The 22,297-nt window shown below is 41.4% G+C and overlaps 2 protein-coding genes across 2 annotated transcripts in view; both read right to left on the bottom strand.

Moving 5' to 3' along the window:
* Window positions 1-13,824: 13,824 nt before the first annotated feature.
* LOC308097143 (uncharacterized protein) lies at window positions 13,825-16,596 on the bottom strand. The gene is made up of 5 exons (XM_080444746.1): window positions 16,472-16,596; window positions 15,714-15,869; window positions 15,229-15,327; window positions 14,627-14,673; window positions 13,825-14,336 (listed from the first exon to the last, which is right to left on the bottom strand). The coding sequence occupies exons 2-5, from the start codon at window positions 15,781-15,783 to the stop codon at window positions 14,208-14,210; spliced, it is 345 nt and encodes a 114-aa protein (XP_080300872.1). The 5' UTR covers window positions 15,784-15,869; window positions 16,472-16,596; the 3' UTR covers window positions 13,825-14,207.
* Window positions 16,597-20,313: 3,717 nt separating this feature from the next.
* LOC308096439 (PDZ domain-containing protein 4-like) overlaps window positions 20,314-22,297 on the bottom strand; it is a gene marked incomplete at both ends in the record, with an annotated part of 34,329 nt that continues 32,345 nt past the window's right edge. Inside the window, 2 exons of the mRNA XM_080443861.1 lie at window positions 20,314-20,548; window positions 21,869-21,981. Coding sequence (XP_080299987.1) covers window positions 20,314-20,548; window positions 21,869-21,981 — 348 coding nt within the window. The remainder of the gene's footprint in view (window positions 20,549-21,868; window positions 21,982-22,297) is intronic.

Raw genomic sequence — 22,297 nt, forward strand, 5'->3', positions numbered from 1 at the left:
ACATGGCATCCCAGACGCCACACATAAGCACTGAGTGTTGGCTCTATACTCTCACGCTCAAAACTAATATCATTGATTGTCCGACTTCATACGTCAGTGCGTCGCAGTTCCCGAACGCATTTCGAGTACACACAATTTGCCACTAAACACTCCATACCATTATAACAACTCAAAGGATGAGGGAAGGGCAGCCGACAAAGCAAGGTCCGACCTGTCGTGATCCCCCAGTTTCAATCTGCAGTATCAAGATACGCTGAAGTCATATAATATGAAAGTCCCTGCGTCCTATTCATGCGCATAACGAGCGTATCCTGTTACCAGATATATTAGTGAGGGAAATATGTAACAAAAAAAGGCTCAGTTGTTCACTTCCGGCAGAAAGTGTGAAAATTTGCATATGGCATGTTTGAAGTATGCCGATTTCAAATTTTGCCGGATCCAAGCACTTTTCCCATGGGATCTGGTCGTAAAATGAGAATTAAAGATGGCCGCCAACGTTTTTGGTTCAATTAGGTTTTGTATTCCAATCTTTGACACCTCATCACTTTTGAATGTGAAACAAGTTTGTTTTGATGAAATCCAAATTGTAATGCAGCAATACTTTGACATTTTCAGTTTCTGTAGATTAATTTAGCAGATTACTTTTTTTTATTTTATGGCAAATTTGATTGAAACCAGTGTTACTCCAAAGTGCTTCATCTGAGCCTCATGATGTTGGTGTCTCTACCTATGTTTTCAGGGGTATTCTTTCACATGAGATCATATTACTGGGTTCACACTTATTTAATATTTTTGTAGCAACAGTGAAAACTCATTCTTCAAAAATAGCATATTAGATGGTTGACAGTGCATGTAACGGACCTTCAGGAACTTCCAAATGATTCCCCAGATACCCATCGTGAATTTGTCAAGGGGAACTTTGTCATTGCACAAGTTCTCTGCTTTGGCACACGATCAGATGCATGAACAGCAGAACGCCATTGTGAAAGGTGATGGCGGAATTGTTGTAATTACTGAGAACTAGACCATACCCGGTGAAGGTTATTGCATGTCCTGTAGCGCGGTCCCCCCGCGGGTCCCCCCGCGGTCACCCCTCCCCACGGGCAACCCCACCCCCCCCCACGGGCAACCCCCCACACACACCCCCGTCGCGGAACCCCCCGGGTCCCGTCGCAAACACACACACACACACACGCAACGTTTAGCGCGAGTCGTCTCGTGCGCGCACACGCACACACAGAGCCAGCGTGTGCGCACACACACGGGCACATGCGACGCATGCGCAGTTCCGTACTGTACGTACGGTACGGTACAGTACGGTACTGTACTGTACTGTACTGTACGTACTGTACTGTACTGTACTGTACTGTACTGTACTGTACTGTACTGTACGGTCTGTACTGTACGTACTGTACTGTACTGTACTGTACTGTACTGTACTGTACTGTACGGTCTGTACTGTACGTATTGTACTGTACGGTACTGTACTGTACTGTACGGTCTGTACTGTACGTACTGTACTGTACTGTACTGTACGGTCTGTACTGTACTGTACTGTACTGTACGGTCTGTACTGTACTGTACTGTACTGTACGGTCTGTACTGTACTGTACTGTACTGTACTGTACTGTACGGTCTGTACTGTACTGTACGGTCTGGACTGTACTGTACTGTACTGTACTGTACTGTACTGTACTGTACTGTACTGTACTGTACGGTCTGTACTGTGCTCTACTCTACTGTACTGTACTGTACTGTACTGTACTGTACTGTACTGTACTGTACTGTACTGTACTCTACTGTACTGTACTGTACGGTACTGTACGGTCTGTACTGTACTGTACGGTACTCTACTGTACTGTACTCTACCGTACTGTACGTACTGTACTGTACCGTACCGTACGTACCGTAGACGTTCCTTGCACATTCCACATGATTTGGCAACGCGCAAAACGAAAGCGAAACCTAACTGCAGCATGCAAACCGAAAGCGAAACCTAACTGCCAGACCACAGACCATGACCCAAGACAGACAGAGACCACAGACCACGACCCAAGACAGAGGTTACTCAAATTATAGGAAGATGAGGGGGCTCTTCGCCGGTGGTTGGTGGCTGGTCCCGAAATAGCCAGGATCCTAAATGAGTTTGAAGACCAGTTTCAGGGACGGAGGAAAACTGATGTCCGCCACCACGAGCAATCCAGAAAGCCTTTGCATCAGATCTCAATAATGCAATCAGTACGTTCGAAAAGCTGGGGAATCGATTCTCAGAAGACAGTAACGACTTGTATGTGCTTGACACCAAAGTCATCATGCCTGATGAAGTGGTAGCCACAGTGCGATCTGTGGAGGACATTGGCAAAACACAATTTGATGGATTTGTAGAGAAGCGAATCAAGGATCCTTCTATCAATTTCTATGATAACATTGCAAAGAACAATCTACCTCTGGGGGTACTCTGAAGAAAGTGAACGAGGCACGCAAGCAGCTATTTGCTCATGGAAATCGCAAAGTGGAAAATATTCCACCCACAAAGGAGGCACTTCGTCAACATGTGAAGAGAGCAGTATTTCAAGCTGGTCACATCTGGGGACAGTCCCAAATTGCCAACCCAGAGATTCCTTCACCTGTAGATTGGGGATGGGTGAAAAGTTAGGACGATGGCTGGTGTCCATTTTGGACGGTGATGGCAGAGGTGGCGTCAAAAGGGTGTCGAGAGCTGATCAAATGCATGTGTAAAAAACGGTGTGCTGGAAAATGCAAATGTTTTGCGGCTAATCTACCATGCACAGAACTGTGTTTCTGTTCAGGACAATGCTTCCAAGAAGAACAGAGTAGGACAGATTAAATAAACAAGTTAATGAGAAATAAATGTATTGTCCCACAAGTGGAAAAGCTCTACGTCCTCCCGGTGGGGGCTCCTCACTGGCAGGTGAGTCAGTAGAATACAACAGCAGTGACAACACACTGTGTGTGGGGAGGAATCAATTGGCATAATGATATATATAACAATTCGATAAAAGGGTGTACCAAACTTTTCTCAGTTGATTCTTATGTGTTTTTTCCCGTAGAATCCATTTCTGCCATGTACATTTTTGTATTGTGCATAATTAATTCGATAATTAGCATATTTGCAGCAAATATGCTAATTATCTAATTAATAAGTCAGACGCTTTGGTCTGACTTCTTGGATCCGGCAATTTTTTAATTCAGCGCCCAAAAATACCCCTAGGTGCAAAATTTCACACTTTCTGCCGGAAGTGAACAACTTTTTCACATATTTCTCCCACTATATTGACCGCCTTACCAATGTAAAAACAAAACAAACAAACTAAAACAAACCGCATGAATCTTCTAAGAAGACCCACCCAACTTGTCCATTGTACTCCAAAAGTACCCCTTTATCACCACGGATCCCCCTAAATTCATACACCCCCCCAAAGGCAGCGTATCCACGAGCGTGCACACAAAATACAAGGTTCTTTAACGAATATCCCCTTAGAAAAAAACATCGTAAGAACTGTGGCTAAGCAACTCACCGTTTTGAGAAGAATTCAAACTCCACAGACCCACAATTAGTCCTCTCCCAGCGGATAGTTAAAACCGTCTGCCGACATACGCCAATTGAAGTATAATCTGTGTGGAACACCGTGGATTCAAACCGTGGAGCAAACGCAAGCCTCTAGTGAGAATGTTAGAACAAAGGAGACATCGAATCCGAGGTGATAAGGTTAATTCTCTCCTTTCTTTTATTTGTCGACAAGGAGAATCCAGAATGGTGACTGCAAGGGTCCAGAAACGCAGCACACTGCTACACTCTAAACAACATGTTTATATACAGTAGATTCGAAAGAGACGCTGTTTAACAAGAGCTCCTCCTCTGTTTCTTCTCAGCCAATCGGGAGCTCATCCGTCGCGGCCGAGCAGACGGAACGCTACCGCGCATAATGTACTAAGATCACACAGTACATGGGAGTCAATTCAGCAATATCTACTTTCAGTACAGAACCATGTTTCACAATGAAGTTTTGTTATTAGATTAATACTTTGTACAACATACACTTTAGAATGATACCAGGAGTTACATTCTTATTCATCTGTAAACAATAGTTAACTTTAAAAACTTTAATGACACAGCATCCATTCATGTGAATACGTTTTACTTCTCCTGGCTTTTACCTATATTAAACCTACACAGGCCATAGTTAAATACTTTTGTTCATTTTAACTTCAGTATATATTTTCACATTTCAACCCAGGTTCTACCTGAGTCTGTAGCTCTGTTATTAAAACAGGGCTGGGGGAGACACTGCTCTCACAGACATGCTAAATAGATCCACATGGTGCCGGGCTTCAAACGAATTGAATACAATGAGACAAAAGCTTTCTAGTCCAGGTGAAAACACATGCTTCTTTTGTTATCCAAAGTGAGGTGTTGTCTTGGTCACAGAGGCTGTCTTTCCACTGTCCATGGCCAGAAACCCCCCTTTACCTGTCCTGCCTTTTGGGGAACATTGGCAGACTTCTATATTTTTAACTAATTCTGTGTACTAATTAAATAAGTGGAGTTCTGGCTCATTTTAGGTATGATTATGGCTGGACGATATACTTCACAGGCGTCTGTCATATCATTCACGTACACTAAAAACAGGGCAGGACCTAGAATGCTTCTTGAGGAACTCTGTTGCAACAGGGATGCCAGGACTCAATAGGTCAACACGGCCCCTCCTCATCCAAATACCTCTTGAATAGTTGAAGTAATTGAAGTAATACATATTTGGACTTCGTTGTATCTCCACACTCAGTCCATTCTATAATTAGTGCAATCTTGCATTCGACAAGGGACATGAACTTCATGGCATGTGATTGTGAAAACAGTACGTTTGTGTGATCCAGATACCCTACCTTGTTAACTATTCTAATGGCTCTTTTTTGTAGAATGCAATCTATATAAGTGTTACCCCAAATCTCTACACAATAATTGAGATATGGTAGTACAAGTGAGCAATATAAAATATAAAGTGATTTATCATCCAAAATGTGTTTTGTTTTCCCCAGAACTACAATGCTCCGTGCAAGCTTTGTTCTTACATAGCTTATATGGGGTTTCCAGCAGATTTTGTGGTTCAGTAATACACCCAGAAATGTATTTTCATATACTCTTTCAATGTTAACATTATCTATCATCATTTGTACTTGTGTATTTGTACTTGGGTTTCCAAATAACATAAGCTTAGTTTTGTTTTAATTGAATGACGATTTATTTATATCAAACCAATGTTTTAATTTACTCATTTCTGTAGTGGTGACCTCCAAAAGCTGTTGTGGAGTTTCCCCTGAACAACATTTCAACATATTTGACAAAATGTCATTGATGTATAAAATAAACAGTATTGGGCCTAACACTGACCCCTGTGGGACTCAGTAATGTCAGCCCATGATGATTTATATTAGTCACCCATCTGTACAAACTGTTGCCTGTGTTGCATGTTTTCAACTAGTTTAACGCCACCCCCCTTATACCATACCTTTCAATTTTTTGTATTAGTATTTCTTGATTAATGGTATCGAAGGCTTTTTTCAAATCTATAAATACTCCTACATATTTCTGGCTATCAATACAGTTGGTGATCTCCTCTGTTAACTCCATCAGTGCCATTGCTGTTGACCTGTTCGCTCTGAAACCGTACTGACTGTCTGTCAGAATTTACATACTCTGATTGATTGAATACTTTATTAACAATAAATAGTACAGTGGTACGATTATTATACAATGGTGCTAAAAGGATAATACAAAAAGCCCTAAGGGCTTGTTTCCATTGTGGTCCTGTGTATTCAATTCATCTAGATCTGGACATCAGTGACCTTCACATGTCCCTCACACAGCTTCCACAAGTCTCAGTCCGGTGACATGAACATTTAACGTTAAGATATCATTTACTACTTATGTCCTTGACAGAAATAATTGATCAAATTAATCACATCGCATCACAGCTACAGGAGAATCAGTGAACTTGATTTGATTTATTTCTTAAAATATAAATATATAATTTATGAACAAAACTACATTTATGCTCCATTATTACCACACCTCATCTAATACACATAATCAAAACATATACGCATACAGTGTACGTACAGATTATAATCAGTGCAATCCTATCAAGACATACAGTACCCAATAATTATACCTACACAATATTTACCATATTATGCAAGTGAATGCTTCCAACAACACACAGTACATGTTTTTTTTTTGGGGGGGGGGGACACAATGCCACACATTCTACTGCCAATGTCACATTCTGCCTTTTACCAGGTACTTTGATGAAATGGAAATGTAAAATAGGAGGTTAGAGCTACTATAGATATGCAGTGAAAATTAAATTACACCCTTCTGCCTGACAGAGATCTGCACTCTGCTGAGCGCTCCTTTCTAGTAATTTTGAGTCTGAGATATCCATGTTGTTGAAGCTCATCTTAAGCTAACTTGACAGTTGAGTACACAGTAGAGTCACTGGATTCGGCAGGTGGAGGGTTTGGATGGACGTCTGTCTTTTTGTGGAACTGGACTTCAGAGTAAGTCACGCTGGCCGGGTCATCTTCAGGCTAGGAGCAAATAAGAGTGATCTGTTTCAGTCTCGACTAGTTGCCATAGGATATTTTGTAAAGTTAATTTCCAACACACACGCGCAAACACACGCACGCACACAAACACGTGTCACTATGTTACTGTGGGACTGGTTGTCGTGATCACCATGCTGACATTGGCTATTGTGATCTACTTCAGGAAACAAACCACAAAACCACCTGGTAACGCACAAACAGACACGTACTTGTGCATGCATGCGCGGACACACACACACACACACACATTGTTTTTTTTACACTCAGGATATGGGATATGTACACAATTGGTGAGACACCGCTCAAACTCACCTTTCTGGCTTGGGCATAAACTGGCTCTATGAAAGAGTTGGAAGGTTCTGCAAAACACAGATTTAGCTTTATTACACAATTCAGACAAATATACATCCTGTACAGTGTTTCAGTTCTTTACTTTCAGTGATTCACAGTAGAACCTTTAGAAATTGTTAATTAGCTGATCACTTGTTTTGCTTACTTAGATCATCCCTGGAATGTTCTTTTTCAGAGCTAGGACTCCTATCTTACCAATTAGGGCGATTTGAAGCAAAGGGGAGGTTGCTTATAGGTAGGTCATGGCAATATATATCAATAAGATATGAAATTAGATATCACAGCCCTAGTTATAGGTTGCCAGACTTGTTCATTGACTGTACATTATGACAGTGTGTCAGTATGAACCAACACAGCATTTTTTGTTATTTGTTGAAATGTATCCTCTCTATCTTTCTGTGTGTGTGTGTGTGTGTGTGTGTGTGTGTGTGTGTGTGTGTGTGTGTGTGTGTGTGTGTGTGTGTGTGCGCGCCTGTCCGTCCGTCCGTCCGCCCGCCCGCCCGCGCGCATGCACAAGTACGTGTCTGTTTGTGCGTTACCAGGTGGTTTTGTGGTTCGTGTCCTGAAGTAGATTACAATAGCCAATGTCAGCATGGTGATCATTACAACCAGTCCCACAGTGACATAGACGATGGTTCCTTGGGATTACATCATCACATTACAACAGTTATGAAAGTTTAGAGGAAGTTATCACAACAGACTTTAACACTTATCTACTGAATGAGACACAGACTATTAGAAAAGTACATTAACAGATAAACAACCCACTACTCTAGGTAGACAGACGGGTAGATTAACAGATAAACAACCCATGCATGAGGTAGACAGACAAGCTATCAGCCAACTAGGCAGGTAGAAAGACAGGCTAGTTAATATCTAGACAGCTCATTATGTAGGCAGACAAACGGGCAGGCAGTCCACCAGCCAATCAGACACAAAGACAGACAAACGAAAAGCACAGCAGACAGACAGACCAACATGTTGTTCTTACCTGTATCTGGAGAGGAGTTTTCCTCTCTTACAGAAGGTGTAGAAGGTTCAGAGACAGCTGGTGAGACCTTTACAGAACCATCTGGTCCTGTTGTGGCTGTAGAGACTGTTCCATCTGGAGACGGAACCAATGGAGGACGAGCAGTGATGGTTGGAGCTGTGAATATCATCATAATATTAAGTTAATGCAATAATAACAACAATGCAGACGATGATGATGATAATGAATGGAAGGTGAGATTCTAACAGCAGCTAGTAAGATTCTAACGGCAGCTAATTTGTCCATTTTATAGTTTACTCTTACACAAGAAATAAATGCATTAAATTCAAATGAGATTAATTGAATATTTGTTTAATACAGTAATTTCATTTTTCCCCCTTAGTTTTGTTTGTTGCTGAGGAATGACATCACAATCTCACCTTCTGCTGTCTCTCCTCCAACATTGTGGGCTTGTACCTGTTAACCTTGCTAATATGTCTGCTTTACAGTGTACACTACACTACTCAAGTACATACATACATGAATGGACATCAAATTAAATAGTAATTAAATTGCTTTATTTAGTCACATGTAGAAAACATACAATAAAACAGAATAAAATCATAAATTATGTCTAGTTATGCTGATATTTAGTTTAGTTTATTTTTTGAATGAGCTCACAATCTCTCCTTTAGCTTTCTCTCCTCCAACATGGTGGGTGTGTACCTGGCAACCTTTCTCTGAGCATTCTATAATATTCTACGTTTATACTCACCATCTAGGACTGTGATCTGAATCTCCTCATTTGAATCACGAATGAATGTTCTGTCCACACCACACCAGTATGTCCCTGTGTCAGACTTTCTCAGCTGTCTGATGGTTACATGGAACACTCCATCACTAAAGAATCCACCAAAAAATCCACCTTGTTCATTTGCAATACTGTATCTACCATTCTCAGCATAGGAGTCAGCTGTTCTTATGAGATCTGTAGTGCATGTTCCTCTACAGAAGTACTTGAACAGATCACCAGCTATTGGGAACCTGCAAGTAATTGTAAGGTCTTCTCCTTCAGTTTCTATAAAGACTTGTCGTTGTAGAGTGACTCCGCACAGAGCTGTGGAACAAACATGAACAGTTGATGATCACGATCAAGTGGTAGAAAGTAGGTCATATTCAAACACAGTCTAGACAGATAGATTGTACTCACCAAGGATCAGGCAGCAGTACAGAAAATGTCTCAAATTCATTTTAAAACACTAGGTTCTTAAACTTTTAAACTGTCACTGATGTAAAGTGAATGGCCCCGATTCATAATGAGGGTCGTAAATATGGGGTAAATAAAGTTCGTAAAGGCCGGTCGTATTTTGGTAGTCACAAACGGACGTGCAATTCCCAAAGGGGTTCGTATTTCACAGAGACGTGCGTACAACCAGTGCGTATGACCAGGTGTGATGATTTACTCTGGAAGGCTGCGTCTGCGTCCAACAGCATCCAGCTTTAACGTCTCCGTGCTGAACCGTGCTAAACAGCGTTGCCATGTCCGCTTATTATAAGCGAATTTGGGCTTATTTTTCTGTAAAGTTGCTTGTAAATATTGGTAGCTGTGGGGTGCGGTTTTTTGGGCTTGTTTCTAAAGTGTAGTTGGTTATTTGGGCTTGCTTCACAATTGTTCAATTGTTTTGGTGGTTCTCAAATATTTTTATGTCATGGACCCCCAAGTTAATATGTATGCTAATTTATCCCTATAAGCCCCATCTGAACATGTTTTGTGCCAGCTGGAGGCAGATTTGTGTTGTTAGAATGTTTAAAAAATCTTCCAAATATTCCACATTTTATTACAAGATTTTTTTTTAAAATAGCAGATCTACAAGCTCACAACGGTTTAATTACAGTGCTTATAATGGCCTAAGTGCCAGTTGCTTCTTTTGGGCTTGTTTTCCTAGACCTGGTTGCTTATTTCTCTCACAACATCTGGCAACGCTGATGAAAGTTTGAAGTTCAACTCCGCCTCGTCCAAAGCTAACAGATGCGGTGTCGCATCGCCTTGACAACGTACTGTTCTGTCTGGAAGCGGATCACATAATAAATGCTTTCATGTGTAATGAGAATAAAGAAGTTTACAAGGTTTAACCCCATTACCAAATAAAAGGCTAATAAAACGTGGAAAGGATATTATATAAGCGAGCCTTTTCTAATGAACATAGCGCACCTTTACCGAGGTACAAAGATGATGTTGAAAATAAATCCAGGGCATACAAGTGAACGCTTCTATCCGATTATGGACCTGAGCTTATTGATTAAATTAGTTAATTTTGGATATCACTGTCCTACGTCGGAATGGGGGAATGGATCATCTTCTGGACACAGCTTTCATCCACTTTAGTTTCCTCATCAGATGGTAATATTTATTAGGCTGTTGTGTTTGGCGTTCATGTGATCAATATACAGTAGCCTACAGTCGGCTTTACAAATTAATACCGCGGCACGGACACTGATGCAAGTCAGTCCCTCCGCAGTTTCATTAAGGCATCATAGCCTATTTTCATTATTACGTGACACACGCTGAGATGACCCGCTGGCAAACACAGCTCTAAATGCAACTCATAGCCTAGAAAATAAATAAAAAGCGGTGGAATCTACATCATGTCTATATTATGCATAGGCTACAAGCAATACATCGTTTGACATTTATTTTTTATTTTTTATATATATGTGTTGACAAATGTTGGGCACATATATATTTTATTTGAGGTTTGCCACTGTTGTAATTGATTTTGGCATGAAGAATAAAGCATTCTAAAGACATACGCACATTTCAGCCCTGGTAAGACAGCCTCGGGGCTGACCTGAGAACGTACGCACCTGACGCACAAAACACAGAACAAAAAACTTTTATGAATCCGACTGCAGGTGTAGGATTTGTCCTAAATGCCGGTACGTACAAAATATGGTCGTAAATCCCTTTATGAATCCGGGCCATTCTCTATTATCTACAGAGTGTTTTAACTTCCTATAACTGCCACTTGTCATCTTTAATGTAACCGTGATATTATGTAATCTAAGGCGAGCTGCAGGAAGTAGATGCTTGTGTGGTAGATGCTTGTGTGGTAGTTCTGTGGCAAAATTTCGTCAATCATTTTATGCCCAATCGTTCTTTTGTATTTTGATAGATCCTCTTTAGAGATTTTTGATTTTTGAGAGTTTTGATTCGACTTATCAGAAATGCATCGAAACCACAGGGTTACAGCAGTTCGAGGAACACAATAAAGTCCTTGGACTTGTTTCCATTGCGGTCCTCTTACAAGCAACAGTTAATAAGTTAATTATTTCATTCAATACAAAACAAATGACAGTAACATATACACTACATACATAAAAACATGTGCTTTCCCTAGACTAATGACTCTCTATAGGGGAACCTTTTCTAACAGACATGTTTTTGTCTGCTGCCTAAAAGACCTCAGATTGGTTGTCAGTTTGACACTGATTTCTAGGCACTTCCACTGTGTGGCTCCTATGTCAGTAAATGATTCCTTTCCAACTTTATAAAAGCAGGATGGCTCACATCTGCTACACCAGCTCTGGTGAAAAATGTGTGTACTTCGCTTACCTGAGTGAAACAATTCTTAAAAAATATGGGGACCTCGCCATATATGATCTTATGGACCATGGTCAGCCTGGCCATGGTAACCCTGGACTCTACTGGGAGCCAGTTGAGCTCTCTAAACTGGTTCCTTCCTATATGGGCTCTGGGGCCCAACCCTAGTATGACCCTGATTAGTCTATTCTGAGCAAACGTAACTTGGTTTTGAGGGATTTGTTTAGAGCCTTGAAGCTAAATCAAAATGGCACGAAATAAGGGAGTTGGCCACCACCAGTCTAGTCTCCCTATCTACTGTAAGTACCTTGATGTCCGTGCCATGTCAGTCCGGAGACCTTGCTCAGTACCTTGCATGCCATATTTCGGCCGTCTAAGTTACCCTCCAAAATACGACCCAGGTATTTCACTGATGATGTTGCTGCTATATCGTCCAAATTTAGTTTGACATTGAAATCAGGGCACTTTCCTAATTAGATTTTGGAGCCAAAAATAATTGATTCTGTCTCCCCAGAGTGTAAAGATAACTTGTTATCAATAAGCCAGGAGTTGACATTGGCCAATTCCTCACTCGGGGAGCTCTCCAGAGTGACTTGATCCTCATGGGACATCAGCAGAGCAGAATCATCAGCGTACAGTCCAGGAACAAATCATAGTTACAGGCGTCTGTCATATCATTCACGTTCACTAAAAACAGGGCAGGACCTAGAATGCTTCCTTGAGGAAGTCCACATTCCATGATGTTGGGGTCAGACAAAACACCATTTACCTATAACCTCTGTAGGATTTAAACCACCTGCATGATGCCCTGTCAGCCCATAGGCTATCTGAAAACAGCCGATCCACAGGCCCATGACGGGCCGCATTGCAACAGGGATGCCAGAGACGACGTAGGCCTAATAATAGAGCCCCGTGCGCGGCTAGCGGGCGGGCAGCCGGACCTCTAGTACCATTTTATTTTTTTGTATTAGTATTTCATGATTAATGGTATCGAAGGCTTTTTTCAAATCTATAAATACTCCTAAGACATATTTCTGGCTATCAATACAGTTGGTGATCTCCTCTGTTAACTCCATTAGTGCCATTGCTGTTGACCTGTTCGCTCTGAAACCGTACTGACTGTCTATCAGAATTTACATACACTGATTGATTGAATACTTTATTAAAAGTTTACAAATAGTACAGTGGTACGATTATTATACAATGGTGCTAAAAGGATAATACAAAAAGCCCTAAGGGCTTGTTTCCATTGTGGTCCTGTGTATTCAATTCATCTAGATCTGGACATCAGTGACCTTCACATGTCCCTCACACAACTTCCACAAGTCTCAGTCCGGTGACATCAACATTTAACGTTAAGATATAATTTACTACTTATGTCCTTGACAGAAAGAATTGATCAAATTAACCCATTAAGACCTGATGCTTAGCGCTGTCGCCTCACAGCTAGAAGGTCCTGGGTTCAATTCCCGCCGGGGACGCTGTGGGCGCTGGGGGCGTGTCTTCTCCTCCGCGTCATCAGCGCCCATACCCTAGGTGGGGTTGGCGAAAGGGCCTACTCTGTGTGGAGTTTGCATGTTCTCCCCGTGTCTCCTAGGGTAGTTAATACCCTCACAAAAACATGTAGTAATCCTGGTCGCTATACCACCTCCCCCATGACAGCCGGGGCGCCTGATGGAGGGGAAGGGAACTGGTTGGAATAACGTGTTCCTTCCACGCGCTACGTCCAACCAGGGAAACTCCCCCCTGTCAGGTGACAAGAAGGTCAGTTGGCTCTCATGCCTGAAGGAAGCATGAGCTCGGCCCTGGCCTCCCTACTGTGGGGGACTGGTGTAGTGCTGGTGTAGGGCTGGTGTAGCGCCCAGGATCACTTAGGAAATTGCACCGGGTGAAAAAAAATGGGTTACAAAAATCGCGGGATAAAAATTTAGAAGACCTGATGCTGATTCTACAAATGCCTTCTAAATCAGTAGTTCTCACACTTTCTAGATTTTTCAAAAACGTTAAAACATAGAAGATGTACAAGCTGTATAGTGACACGCAGTGTGCTTGTAAATCTTCTATTTTTGAATAGCCAACGCAAAAATCTAAAATGACACAGATGCTTTCATTTTTCGTTTTAATGTGTTAAATAGACTCCAAATTGGGGAAACGTACAACAGACAGACAATCAATTAGCCTACAAGTAGACATTTTGAGCATACAGCATGCTGAGCTTTTTTATAAATATATAATTTATGAACAAAACTAAATTTATGCTCCATTATTACCACACCTCATCTAATACACATAATCAAAACATATACGCATACAGTGTACGTACAGATTATAATCAGTGCAATCCTATCATGACATACAGTACCCAATAATTATACCTACACAATATTTACCATATTATGCAAGTGAATGCTTCCAACAACACACAGTACATGTTTTTGGGGGGGTTGACACAATGCCACACATTCTACTGCCAATGTCACATTCTGCCTTTTACCAGATACTTTGATGAAATGGAAATGTAAAATAGGAGGGTAGAGCTACTATAGATATGCAGTGAAAATTAAATTTCACCCTTCTGCCTGACAGAGATCTGCACTCTGCTGAGCGCTCCTTTCTAGTAATTTTGAGTCTGGGATATCCATGTTGTTGAAGCTCATCTTAAGCTAACTTGACAGTAGAGTACACAGTAGAGTCACTGGATTCGGCAGGTGGAGGGTTTGGATGGACGTCTGTCTTTTTGTGGAACTGGACTTCAGAGTAAGTCACGCTGGCCGGGTCATCTTCAGGCTAGGAGCAAATAAGAGTGATCTGTTTCAGTCTCGACTAGTTGCAAACACACGCACGCACACAAACACGTGTCACTATGTTACTGATGACTGGTTGTCGTGATCACCATGCTGACATTGGCTATTGTGATCTACTTCAGGACACAAACCACAAAACCACCTGGTAACGCACAAACAGACACGTACTTGTGCATGCATGCGCGGACACACACACACGCACACACACATTGTTTTTTTTACACTCAGGATATGGGATATGTACACAATTGGTGAGACACCTCTCAAACTCACCTTTCTGGCTTTGGCATAAACTGGCTCTATGAAAGAGTTGGAAGGTTCTGCAAAACACAGATTTAGCTTTATTACACAATTCAGACAAATATACATCCTGTACAGTGTATCAGTTCTTCACTTTCAGTGATTCACAGTAGAACCTTTAGAAATAGTTAATTAGCTGATCACTTGTTTTGCTTACTTAGATCATCCCTGGAATGTTCTTTTTCAGAGCTAGGGCTCCTATCTTACCAATTAGGGCGATTTGAAGCAAAGGGGAGGTTGCTTATAGGTAGGTCATGGCAATATATATCAATAAGATATGAAATTAGATATCACAGCCCTAGTTATAGGTTGCCAGACTTGTTCATTGAATGTACATTATGACATTTTCATGTCAGTATGATCTGATCCAACACAGCATTTTTTGTTATTTGTTGAAATGTATCCTCTCTATCTTTCTGCCTGTATATATCTCTGCACCTGTGTGTGTGTGTGTGTGTGTGTGTGTGTGTGTGTGTGTGTGTGTGTGTGTGTGTGTGTGTGTGTGTGTGTGTGTGTGTGTGTGTGTGTGTGTGTGTGTGTGTGTGTGCACAAGTACGTGTCTGTTTGTGCGTTACCAAGTGGTTTTGTGGTTCGTGTCCTGAAGTAGATTACGATAGCCAATGTCAGCATGGTGATCATGACAACCAGTCCCACAGTAACATAGACGATGGTTCCTTGGGATTACATCATCACATTACAACAGTTATGAAAGTTTAGAGGAAGTTATCACAACAGACTTTAACACTTATCTACTGAATGAGACACAGACAGACTATTAGACAAGTACATTAACAGATAAACAACCCATAGGTAGACAGACGGGTACATTAACAGATAAACAACCCACTACTCTAGGTAGACAGACGGGTAGATTAACAGATAAACAACCCATGAGGTAGACAGACAAGCTATCAGCCAACTAGGCAGGTAGAAAAACAGCCTAGTTAATGTCTAGACAGCTCATTATGTAGGCAGACAAACAGGCAGGCAGTACCAGCCAAATAGACACAAAGACAGACGAACAAAAAGCACAGCAGACAGACAGACATGTTGTTCTTACCTGTATCTGGAGAGGAGTTTTCCTCTCTTACAGAAGGTGTAGAAGGTTCAGAGACAGCTGGTGAGACCATTACAGAACCATCTGGTCCTGTTGTTACTGTAGAGACTGTTCCATCTGGAGACGGAACCAATGGAGGACGAGCAGTGATGGTTGGAGCTGTGAATATCATCATAATATTAAGTTAATGCAATAATAACAACAATGCAGACTATGATGATGATAATGAATGGAAGGTGAGATTCTAACAGCAGCTAGTGAGATTCTAACAGCAGATAATTTGTCCATTTTATAGTTTACTCTTACACAAGAAATAAATGCATAAAATTCAAATGAGATTAATTCAATATTTGTTTAATACAGTCATTTCAGTTTTTTCCCCTTAGTTTTGTTTGTTGCTGAGGAATGACATCACAATCTCACCTCCTGCTGTCTCTCCTCCAACATTGTGGGCTTGTACCTGTTAACCTTGCTAATATGTCTGTTTTACAGTGTACTCTACACTACCCAAGTAAATACATACATGCCTGGACATCAAATTAAATAGTAATTAAATTGATATATTGAGTCACATGTAGAAAACATACAATAAGTATAATAAAATCATATATTATGTCTAGTTATGCTGATATTTAGTTGAGTTAATTTTTTTTACGAATGAGCTCACAATCTCTCCTTTAGCTTTCTCTCCTCCAACATGGTGGGTGTGTACCTGGCAACCTTTCTGTGAGCATTCTATAATATTCTATGTTTATACTCACCATCTAGGACTGTGATCTGAATCTCCTCATTTGAATTGAGGGGAGAAAAGAGTCCTCTGTCCACACCACACCAGTATGTCCCTGTGTCAGACTTTCTCAGCTGTCTGATGGTTACATGAAACACTCCATCACTCCATCCATGAAAGAATCCACCTTGTTCATTTTCAATACTGTATCTACCATTCTCAGCATAGGACGTAGATGTTCCAATGAGATGTGTAGTGCATCTTCCTCTACAGAAGGACTTGAACAGATCACCAGCTGTTGAGAACCTGCATGTAATTTTAAGGTCTTCTCCTTCAGTTTCTATAAAGACTTGTTGTTGTAGAGTGACTCCACACAGAGCTGTGGAACAAACATGAACAGTTGATGATCATGATCAAGTTGTAGAAAGTAGGTCATATTCAAACACTAGACAGATTGTTTTAGTTTTTTGTTAAATATTTATTTTAAAAACATATAAAACATATATAAATACAGTATGAAATCCAGCCGCTTTCCAGATTAGCTCTGGACACACACACACACACTCAGACTCAGACTCAGACTCAGACTCTCACACACACACACACACACACACACACACACACACACACACACACACACACACACAAACAGACCGACCCTCTCATAGATGGCTAGCCTCCTACAGAGCCACGCCAGAAAAACAGACAGACAGAAAGACAGACAGATAAATAAAAGACTCAAATATTCTGTAGAGAGAAAGACAGACAGATGGACATAATATACTGTAGACAGAGACTGACAAATTATTCAGTTAGAGGCATAAAGAGTTTACACATACTGTATGGACAGATAATAATACACTTACCAAGGATAAGGCAGCAGGGCAGAACATGTCTGATATTCATTTTAAAACACTGTTCCTAAAATCTGTTTGTGATGTAAATGTGTCTACCGTTTAGAAAGTATTTGAAGTTCCTTAAATTGTCAATTGACTTCCTGGAAGATAAGAAACATAACTCCCCCCCCTCTCTCTCTCTCTCTCTCTCTCTCTCTCTCTCTCTCTCTCACACACACACACACACACACACACACACACACACACACACACACACACACACACACACACACACACACACACACACACACACACACACACACACACACACACACACTCCCCCCCCCCCTCTCTCTCTCTCTCTCTCTCTCTCTCTCTCTCTCTCTCTCACTGTATCAAACTAACCCAACATTATCAGTCTTGAATCCTGCAATTGCTCAACCTATATTAAGATCATTAGTTACCTTACCGTGTCTTTTCATGATTTTCAATAAAGTCCCTATATCTTGAAGCTTGATTTGTTCTCTTAGTATAATTGTAATCAAACTTTGACCTTTTTTGTTCATTCTAGACCGTTTCCTTACTTTGAATTTAAAAAATGAGTACTGAAAAATATAAGGATTATTATGACAACATAAGCCTCTTTTATCATAGGTTCCATTTACACCTAATGACATGTCGCCTCTATGGTTTTTATCTCTATGGTCGAGCCTGGTGATAAGTGCCAGGTGTAACCACACTTATCCCATACTTAAATGTAACCACTTTCATCACATTACATGTGATGGCCCTTTACTTTAGTTCATGCTGCATTCATTTATTGCCAGAAGTGGTTCTGTTTTGTGTGGGCTGTCATTGGTCTACAGACTAGATACTGTACACATGCAGTACATCCTACATTACAAATGGCGTGTTTCGCACATGCGCAGCCCCATGCGGTCTGTTTGTTGATATCCGGTCTATGAAAACAAGCCCTAAAGAAGCGAGTCCCTGGACCCCCGCGAAGTATTCGCTGGGGGTCCGGGGACCCCCACAAAGAGCGCAAATATAGTATGGACTATAATAATAACAATAATGCTGATATATTGGCTATGTTTGTGGTTCAAACCCAACATTAGACACGATGTCACGGAGCGACGCATTCGCTGGGGGTCCATTGGCGGAGGTCCATAACCCAAAGTCTGTTAATACTTTGACATCAGTCTGTTATATACTCATGACATCAGGGATCTCCATACATGGGAATAAAAGGGACACTATACTGACAAATACAGAGATCTCTATATACAGTACATGTGTACAGTACTGTATGGCCATAAAGAAACAAGGACTGACAGACACACAGATCCCCATATGATCCCCCCATGTAGAAACAAACGATTTTCCATTTAATCTTTAATGTTAATATTTTATTATCTTTCAGGTGTGTAGCATTCAGTGTTACTCAGTGCCTGCACACACTCCTGGAAAATCAGCCTTTGTACAATACACTTTTCACTCTCATGAATGTATGTCTAAAGTTAAATAATTCTCAGTAATTCTCATTTAATTCATGCATTAACTCAACTCAGGGCAACATTCCTGCTTCCCAATAACTTTGGACACATAATGTCCTCCACAGCTGCAACATTACTGTAGCCAGTGCATATACGCAATATTGAAAATTCATATTATGAACTCTGAATTCATACACTGACAGATCAATGTCCAACTGTCTATTGCAGGGGTCTTCAACGTATTTCAGGCGAAGGACCCCTTAGCTGAGAGAGAGATGAATCAGGGACCCCCACTACATATTGTATAACATTGTTTTTCATAGATTTCATATAGCCTCATACACTTGTTTGACAGCACTGTCATCAGTGTTTGTTGGATTCATGTTATTGAGTATTTTCAGACATCTAGCCACTTAAAACCGTCAATACTTAGTAAACCTGACCTTTGGCTCTGTAGACTGTACTTGGTCTGCTCTTTTTTCCCTCTACACCAAACCTCTTTGCCAAAAATAGCCGATCTACAAGCTCACAACGACTCGCAGCGCGAGGCATTGTGAGCTTGCAGATTCCTATCACACAATGATTTGGCGCCCCCCCCCCCCCTTGTAGTAACTCTGAGGACCCCCTATGGGTCCCGGACCCCCTGTTGAAGACCCATGCAATGCACTATTCCATTTACCATATGAGAGGTCCTGTTGTACCAAGTGTGTCAGTAGTACTGTGTTAGTGTATGAGATACCTTTGAACCAGATGTGTCGATAATGTATTTTAGGACATTTTTGTATCATTCAACACCATCTGTCTTTCCAGACGTTCTAGATTAAAACCAAGATAAGAATTCTCAAGTCTTCTCTGTAAGCCTAGAGAGGCAATCCTCTCCCTCATTTGTTGTTACAGTAGATTAAAAGAAAAGGAAAAACAGACACCAAGAGTCTGAGGAGGTGATTCAGTGTTACATTATTTCACTGAGATCTTTCAACTCCTTCCTTTTCTCTAGACACTCTCTTGAGAAGAACTTCCACCCAGTGTCACAGAAAGTAGTTCATTCTGTATGAAACACTGTCTGTGATCACTTCACCAGAGGGGTCAAAGGAAAGGTAGGGCAGGTTAGTGCTTTGCTCAAGGACAATTCCAGGTAAGGGCATGTTGGCTATGGCCGAAGAAATCAAACCTGTGACCTTTTGGTTAGTCTAATCACAACATCCTGCCGTCTACTATGAGTTCAAAGAAAGTCTGAGCCTGTCTCCCCTTTCAGAGTGCCTCCTTCCAGACTGTATTCAGTGTTTATGAAAGGTGTTAAAAAGGAGCACCTGCATCCATCTCATTAGATTTGGTTCAGCATTGCTCCTTCTTTAGAGTCGTGCATTCTTGAGGCTGTCTCGACCCTCTTTTTCCTCCTTCTCCACTCCTCTCACTGTTGACCAGCGAATTAATCTTACAAAAGTTAAGTGGTAACATCTTCAAGAGTCCTGTGCATTCCCATTATCTACATCATGTCAATTGTCCATGTACAATCACCTAGTCGCTATAAGCACCCTCTCCTCTCAGACTGTGGTGACAGAGAGTAGTGGGTTGTAAATCTTGGTTCCATCTGGAGATCTGGATCCATGAGACAGCAGTTCCTGAATGGTGATCCAGTTGTCAAGGATACGACGGTTTCTCCGCTTTGAGACCTTCCTTCGGCTCAGCAGCAGGATGTTGTTGGTCGGTATTTCCTGCTGTGGGTATGACCTGGGCTCTTCAGCACCACCTGCTGCTGAGGAGGACTGGTCCATCACCCTGGGAATGGGCAAATCAGAATTAGGGTGAGGGAGGGAGGTAGAGGGATGGAGTCAGGGGTGAGGTAGAGAAATTGAGGTAGGAGTGAGGTAGAGGGAAGGAGTGTGCGGGCTGCGGGGGTAATAATGAGGAGAATTGACAGGTGATCGAACATTGTTACAGCCATGCTCAGAATTCCCACAAATGTGCTTTATTTGTTTCGTAGTGTATGACTGTAGAGAGACAGAGACAAACTGATTTGAGAGAGAAGGAAGACATGCAAGACATGAGTCAGATTCGAACTTGGGTCCTCGTGACTCACAAGGCAAGACTCACTATAGAGACACACGGCCGGAAGCGGAAGGCCTACAAATCCACGCCCACTTTTGACACTCGGGGTCCGTTAGAACGATGAACTGCAGCTCTCAATGCAATCTCTATGAGAGGCATTGTAAAATACCGTCATTTCACTGGTTAACTACTGAGGCTGTAGCGATTTTTTTTGTGTTCTAATAATCTGTCCCATTTGTTTAATTTGTCCTTTTTAATGTCCCATATCTTTCATCTCGATATACTACCCACAATATACTATAATATACTCCATCAGTATGTCAAAACCGCTAGCATCGGAGATCCAGAGTGCAAGTGGTCGCATGGTATATACGTCACGGACGCATCCCTTGAGGTTTTCAATACCCAGAAAACTGGCGAAAGTGGCCGTTTTCAATAGGTTTTGGTCATTATCTCTGGAACAGAAGGTCCAATCTGCTCAGTTCAAAGCTTGTTGGATGCGTGACTTTGAGGACATTAAGCACGCAATGACACATTTTCGGGGAGGCGAGGTCTTAGTTGGGCAGGCGACCGCCTCTCCTGCCTCTACAGTGGGTACGCCATTGGTCGGCGCTCGGCGCTCGTAAAGACAGTGATGTCACTGAAATCCGACAACTTGTCTGTCTGCTGTCTACCCTCTGCTGTGTTAACATTATGGGTAACTCGTTAAAGTGGCAAATTAAATGTGAAACACATCAACTATTAAGAAAACAATTGACACTCCATACATTTGGAAACATATTTTTATTTAAATCAATATCGTCTTCAGTTAATGCAGGATAATTTTAAAAGTAGGCTAACTTTCATATCCTCTCACATAGGGAATGCATTGGCAGCTGCAGTTCATCGTTCTAACGGACCTCGAGTAGCGTCTCAAAAGTGGGCGTGAAATTTGTAGTCCCCGTGTGTCTCTATAGCTGAGCCACCACCAGGCACCCTTACTGTATGTGTTTTACATAAACATTAAAATACATTTTGTTTAAATTCGACATAATTATATTAACTTCCCACCTGTCTCCTTTTAGGTAATCCAGTCTGCTCTGCATCATGAACTCTCGTCTTCGTCTGTATTCTCTGGCTCTGAGCAGCTGTTGTTTTCTCTCCTCTTTGCTCCAGTAGCGCCCCTAGTGGAAACACGGTGAGCAGTACGAGTTACATTCACATTTATTTCTTATACACTACACAGTGACTGCTTAAGTGTAGGAAATATTTGAGGTTTTAGCTACAGGTCAGGACTTAGTTATCGAACAATATATAATAATGTATTTATATTTGGCAGCTGCCAGACAACACAAGAAGACTGTGGTTGTACTGGGCAGTTGCCAGCAACCGAGACTGCCACACTAGAAGACTGCCGGATTCAAATGCAATCCAGCAAGCAGTTTTCAATGTAAGTTAATTGGGAGTAGAATGTGAGCAAGTGGAATATTTCACCTAATG

Source organism: Gymnoscopelus braueri, assembly GCF_963280865.1.
Source record: "Gymnoscopelus braueri genome assembly, chromosome: 12".
Classification (NCBI taxonomy): Eukaryota; Metazoa; Chordata; class Actinopteri; order Myctophiformes; family Myctophidae; genus Gymnoscopelus; species Gymnoscopelus braueri.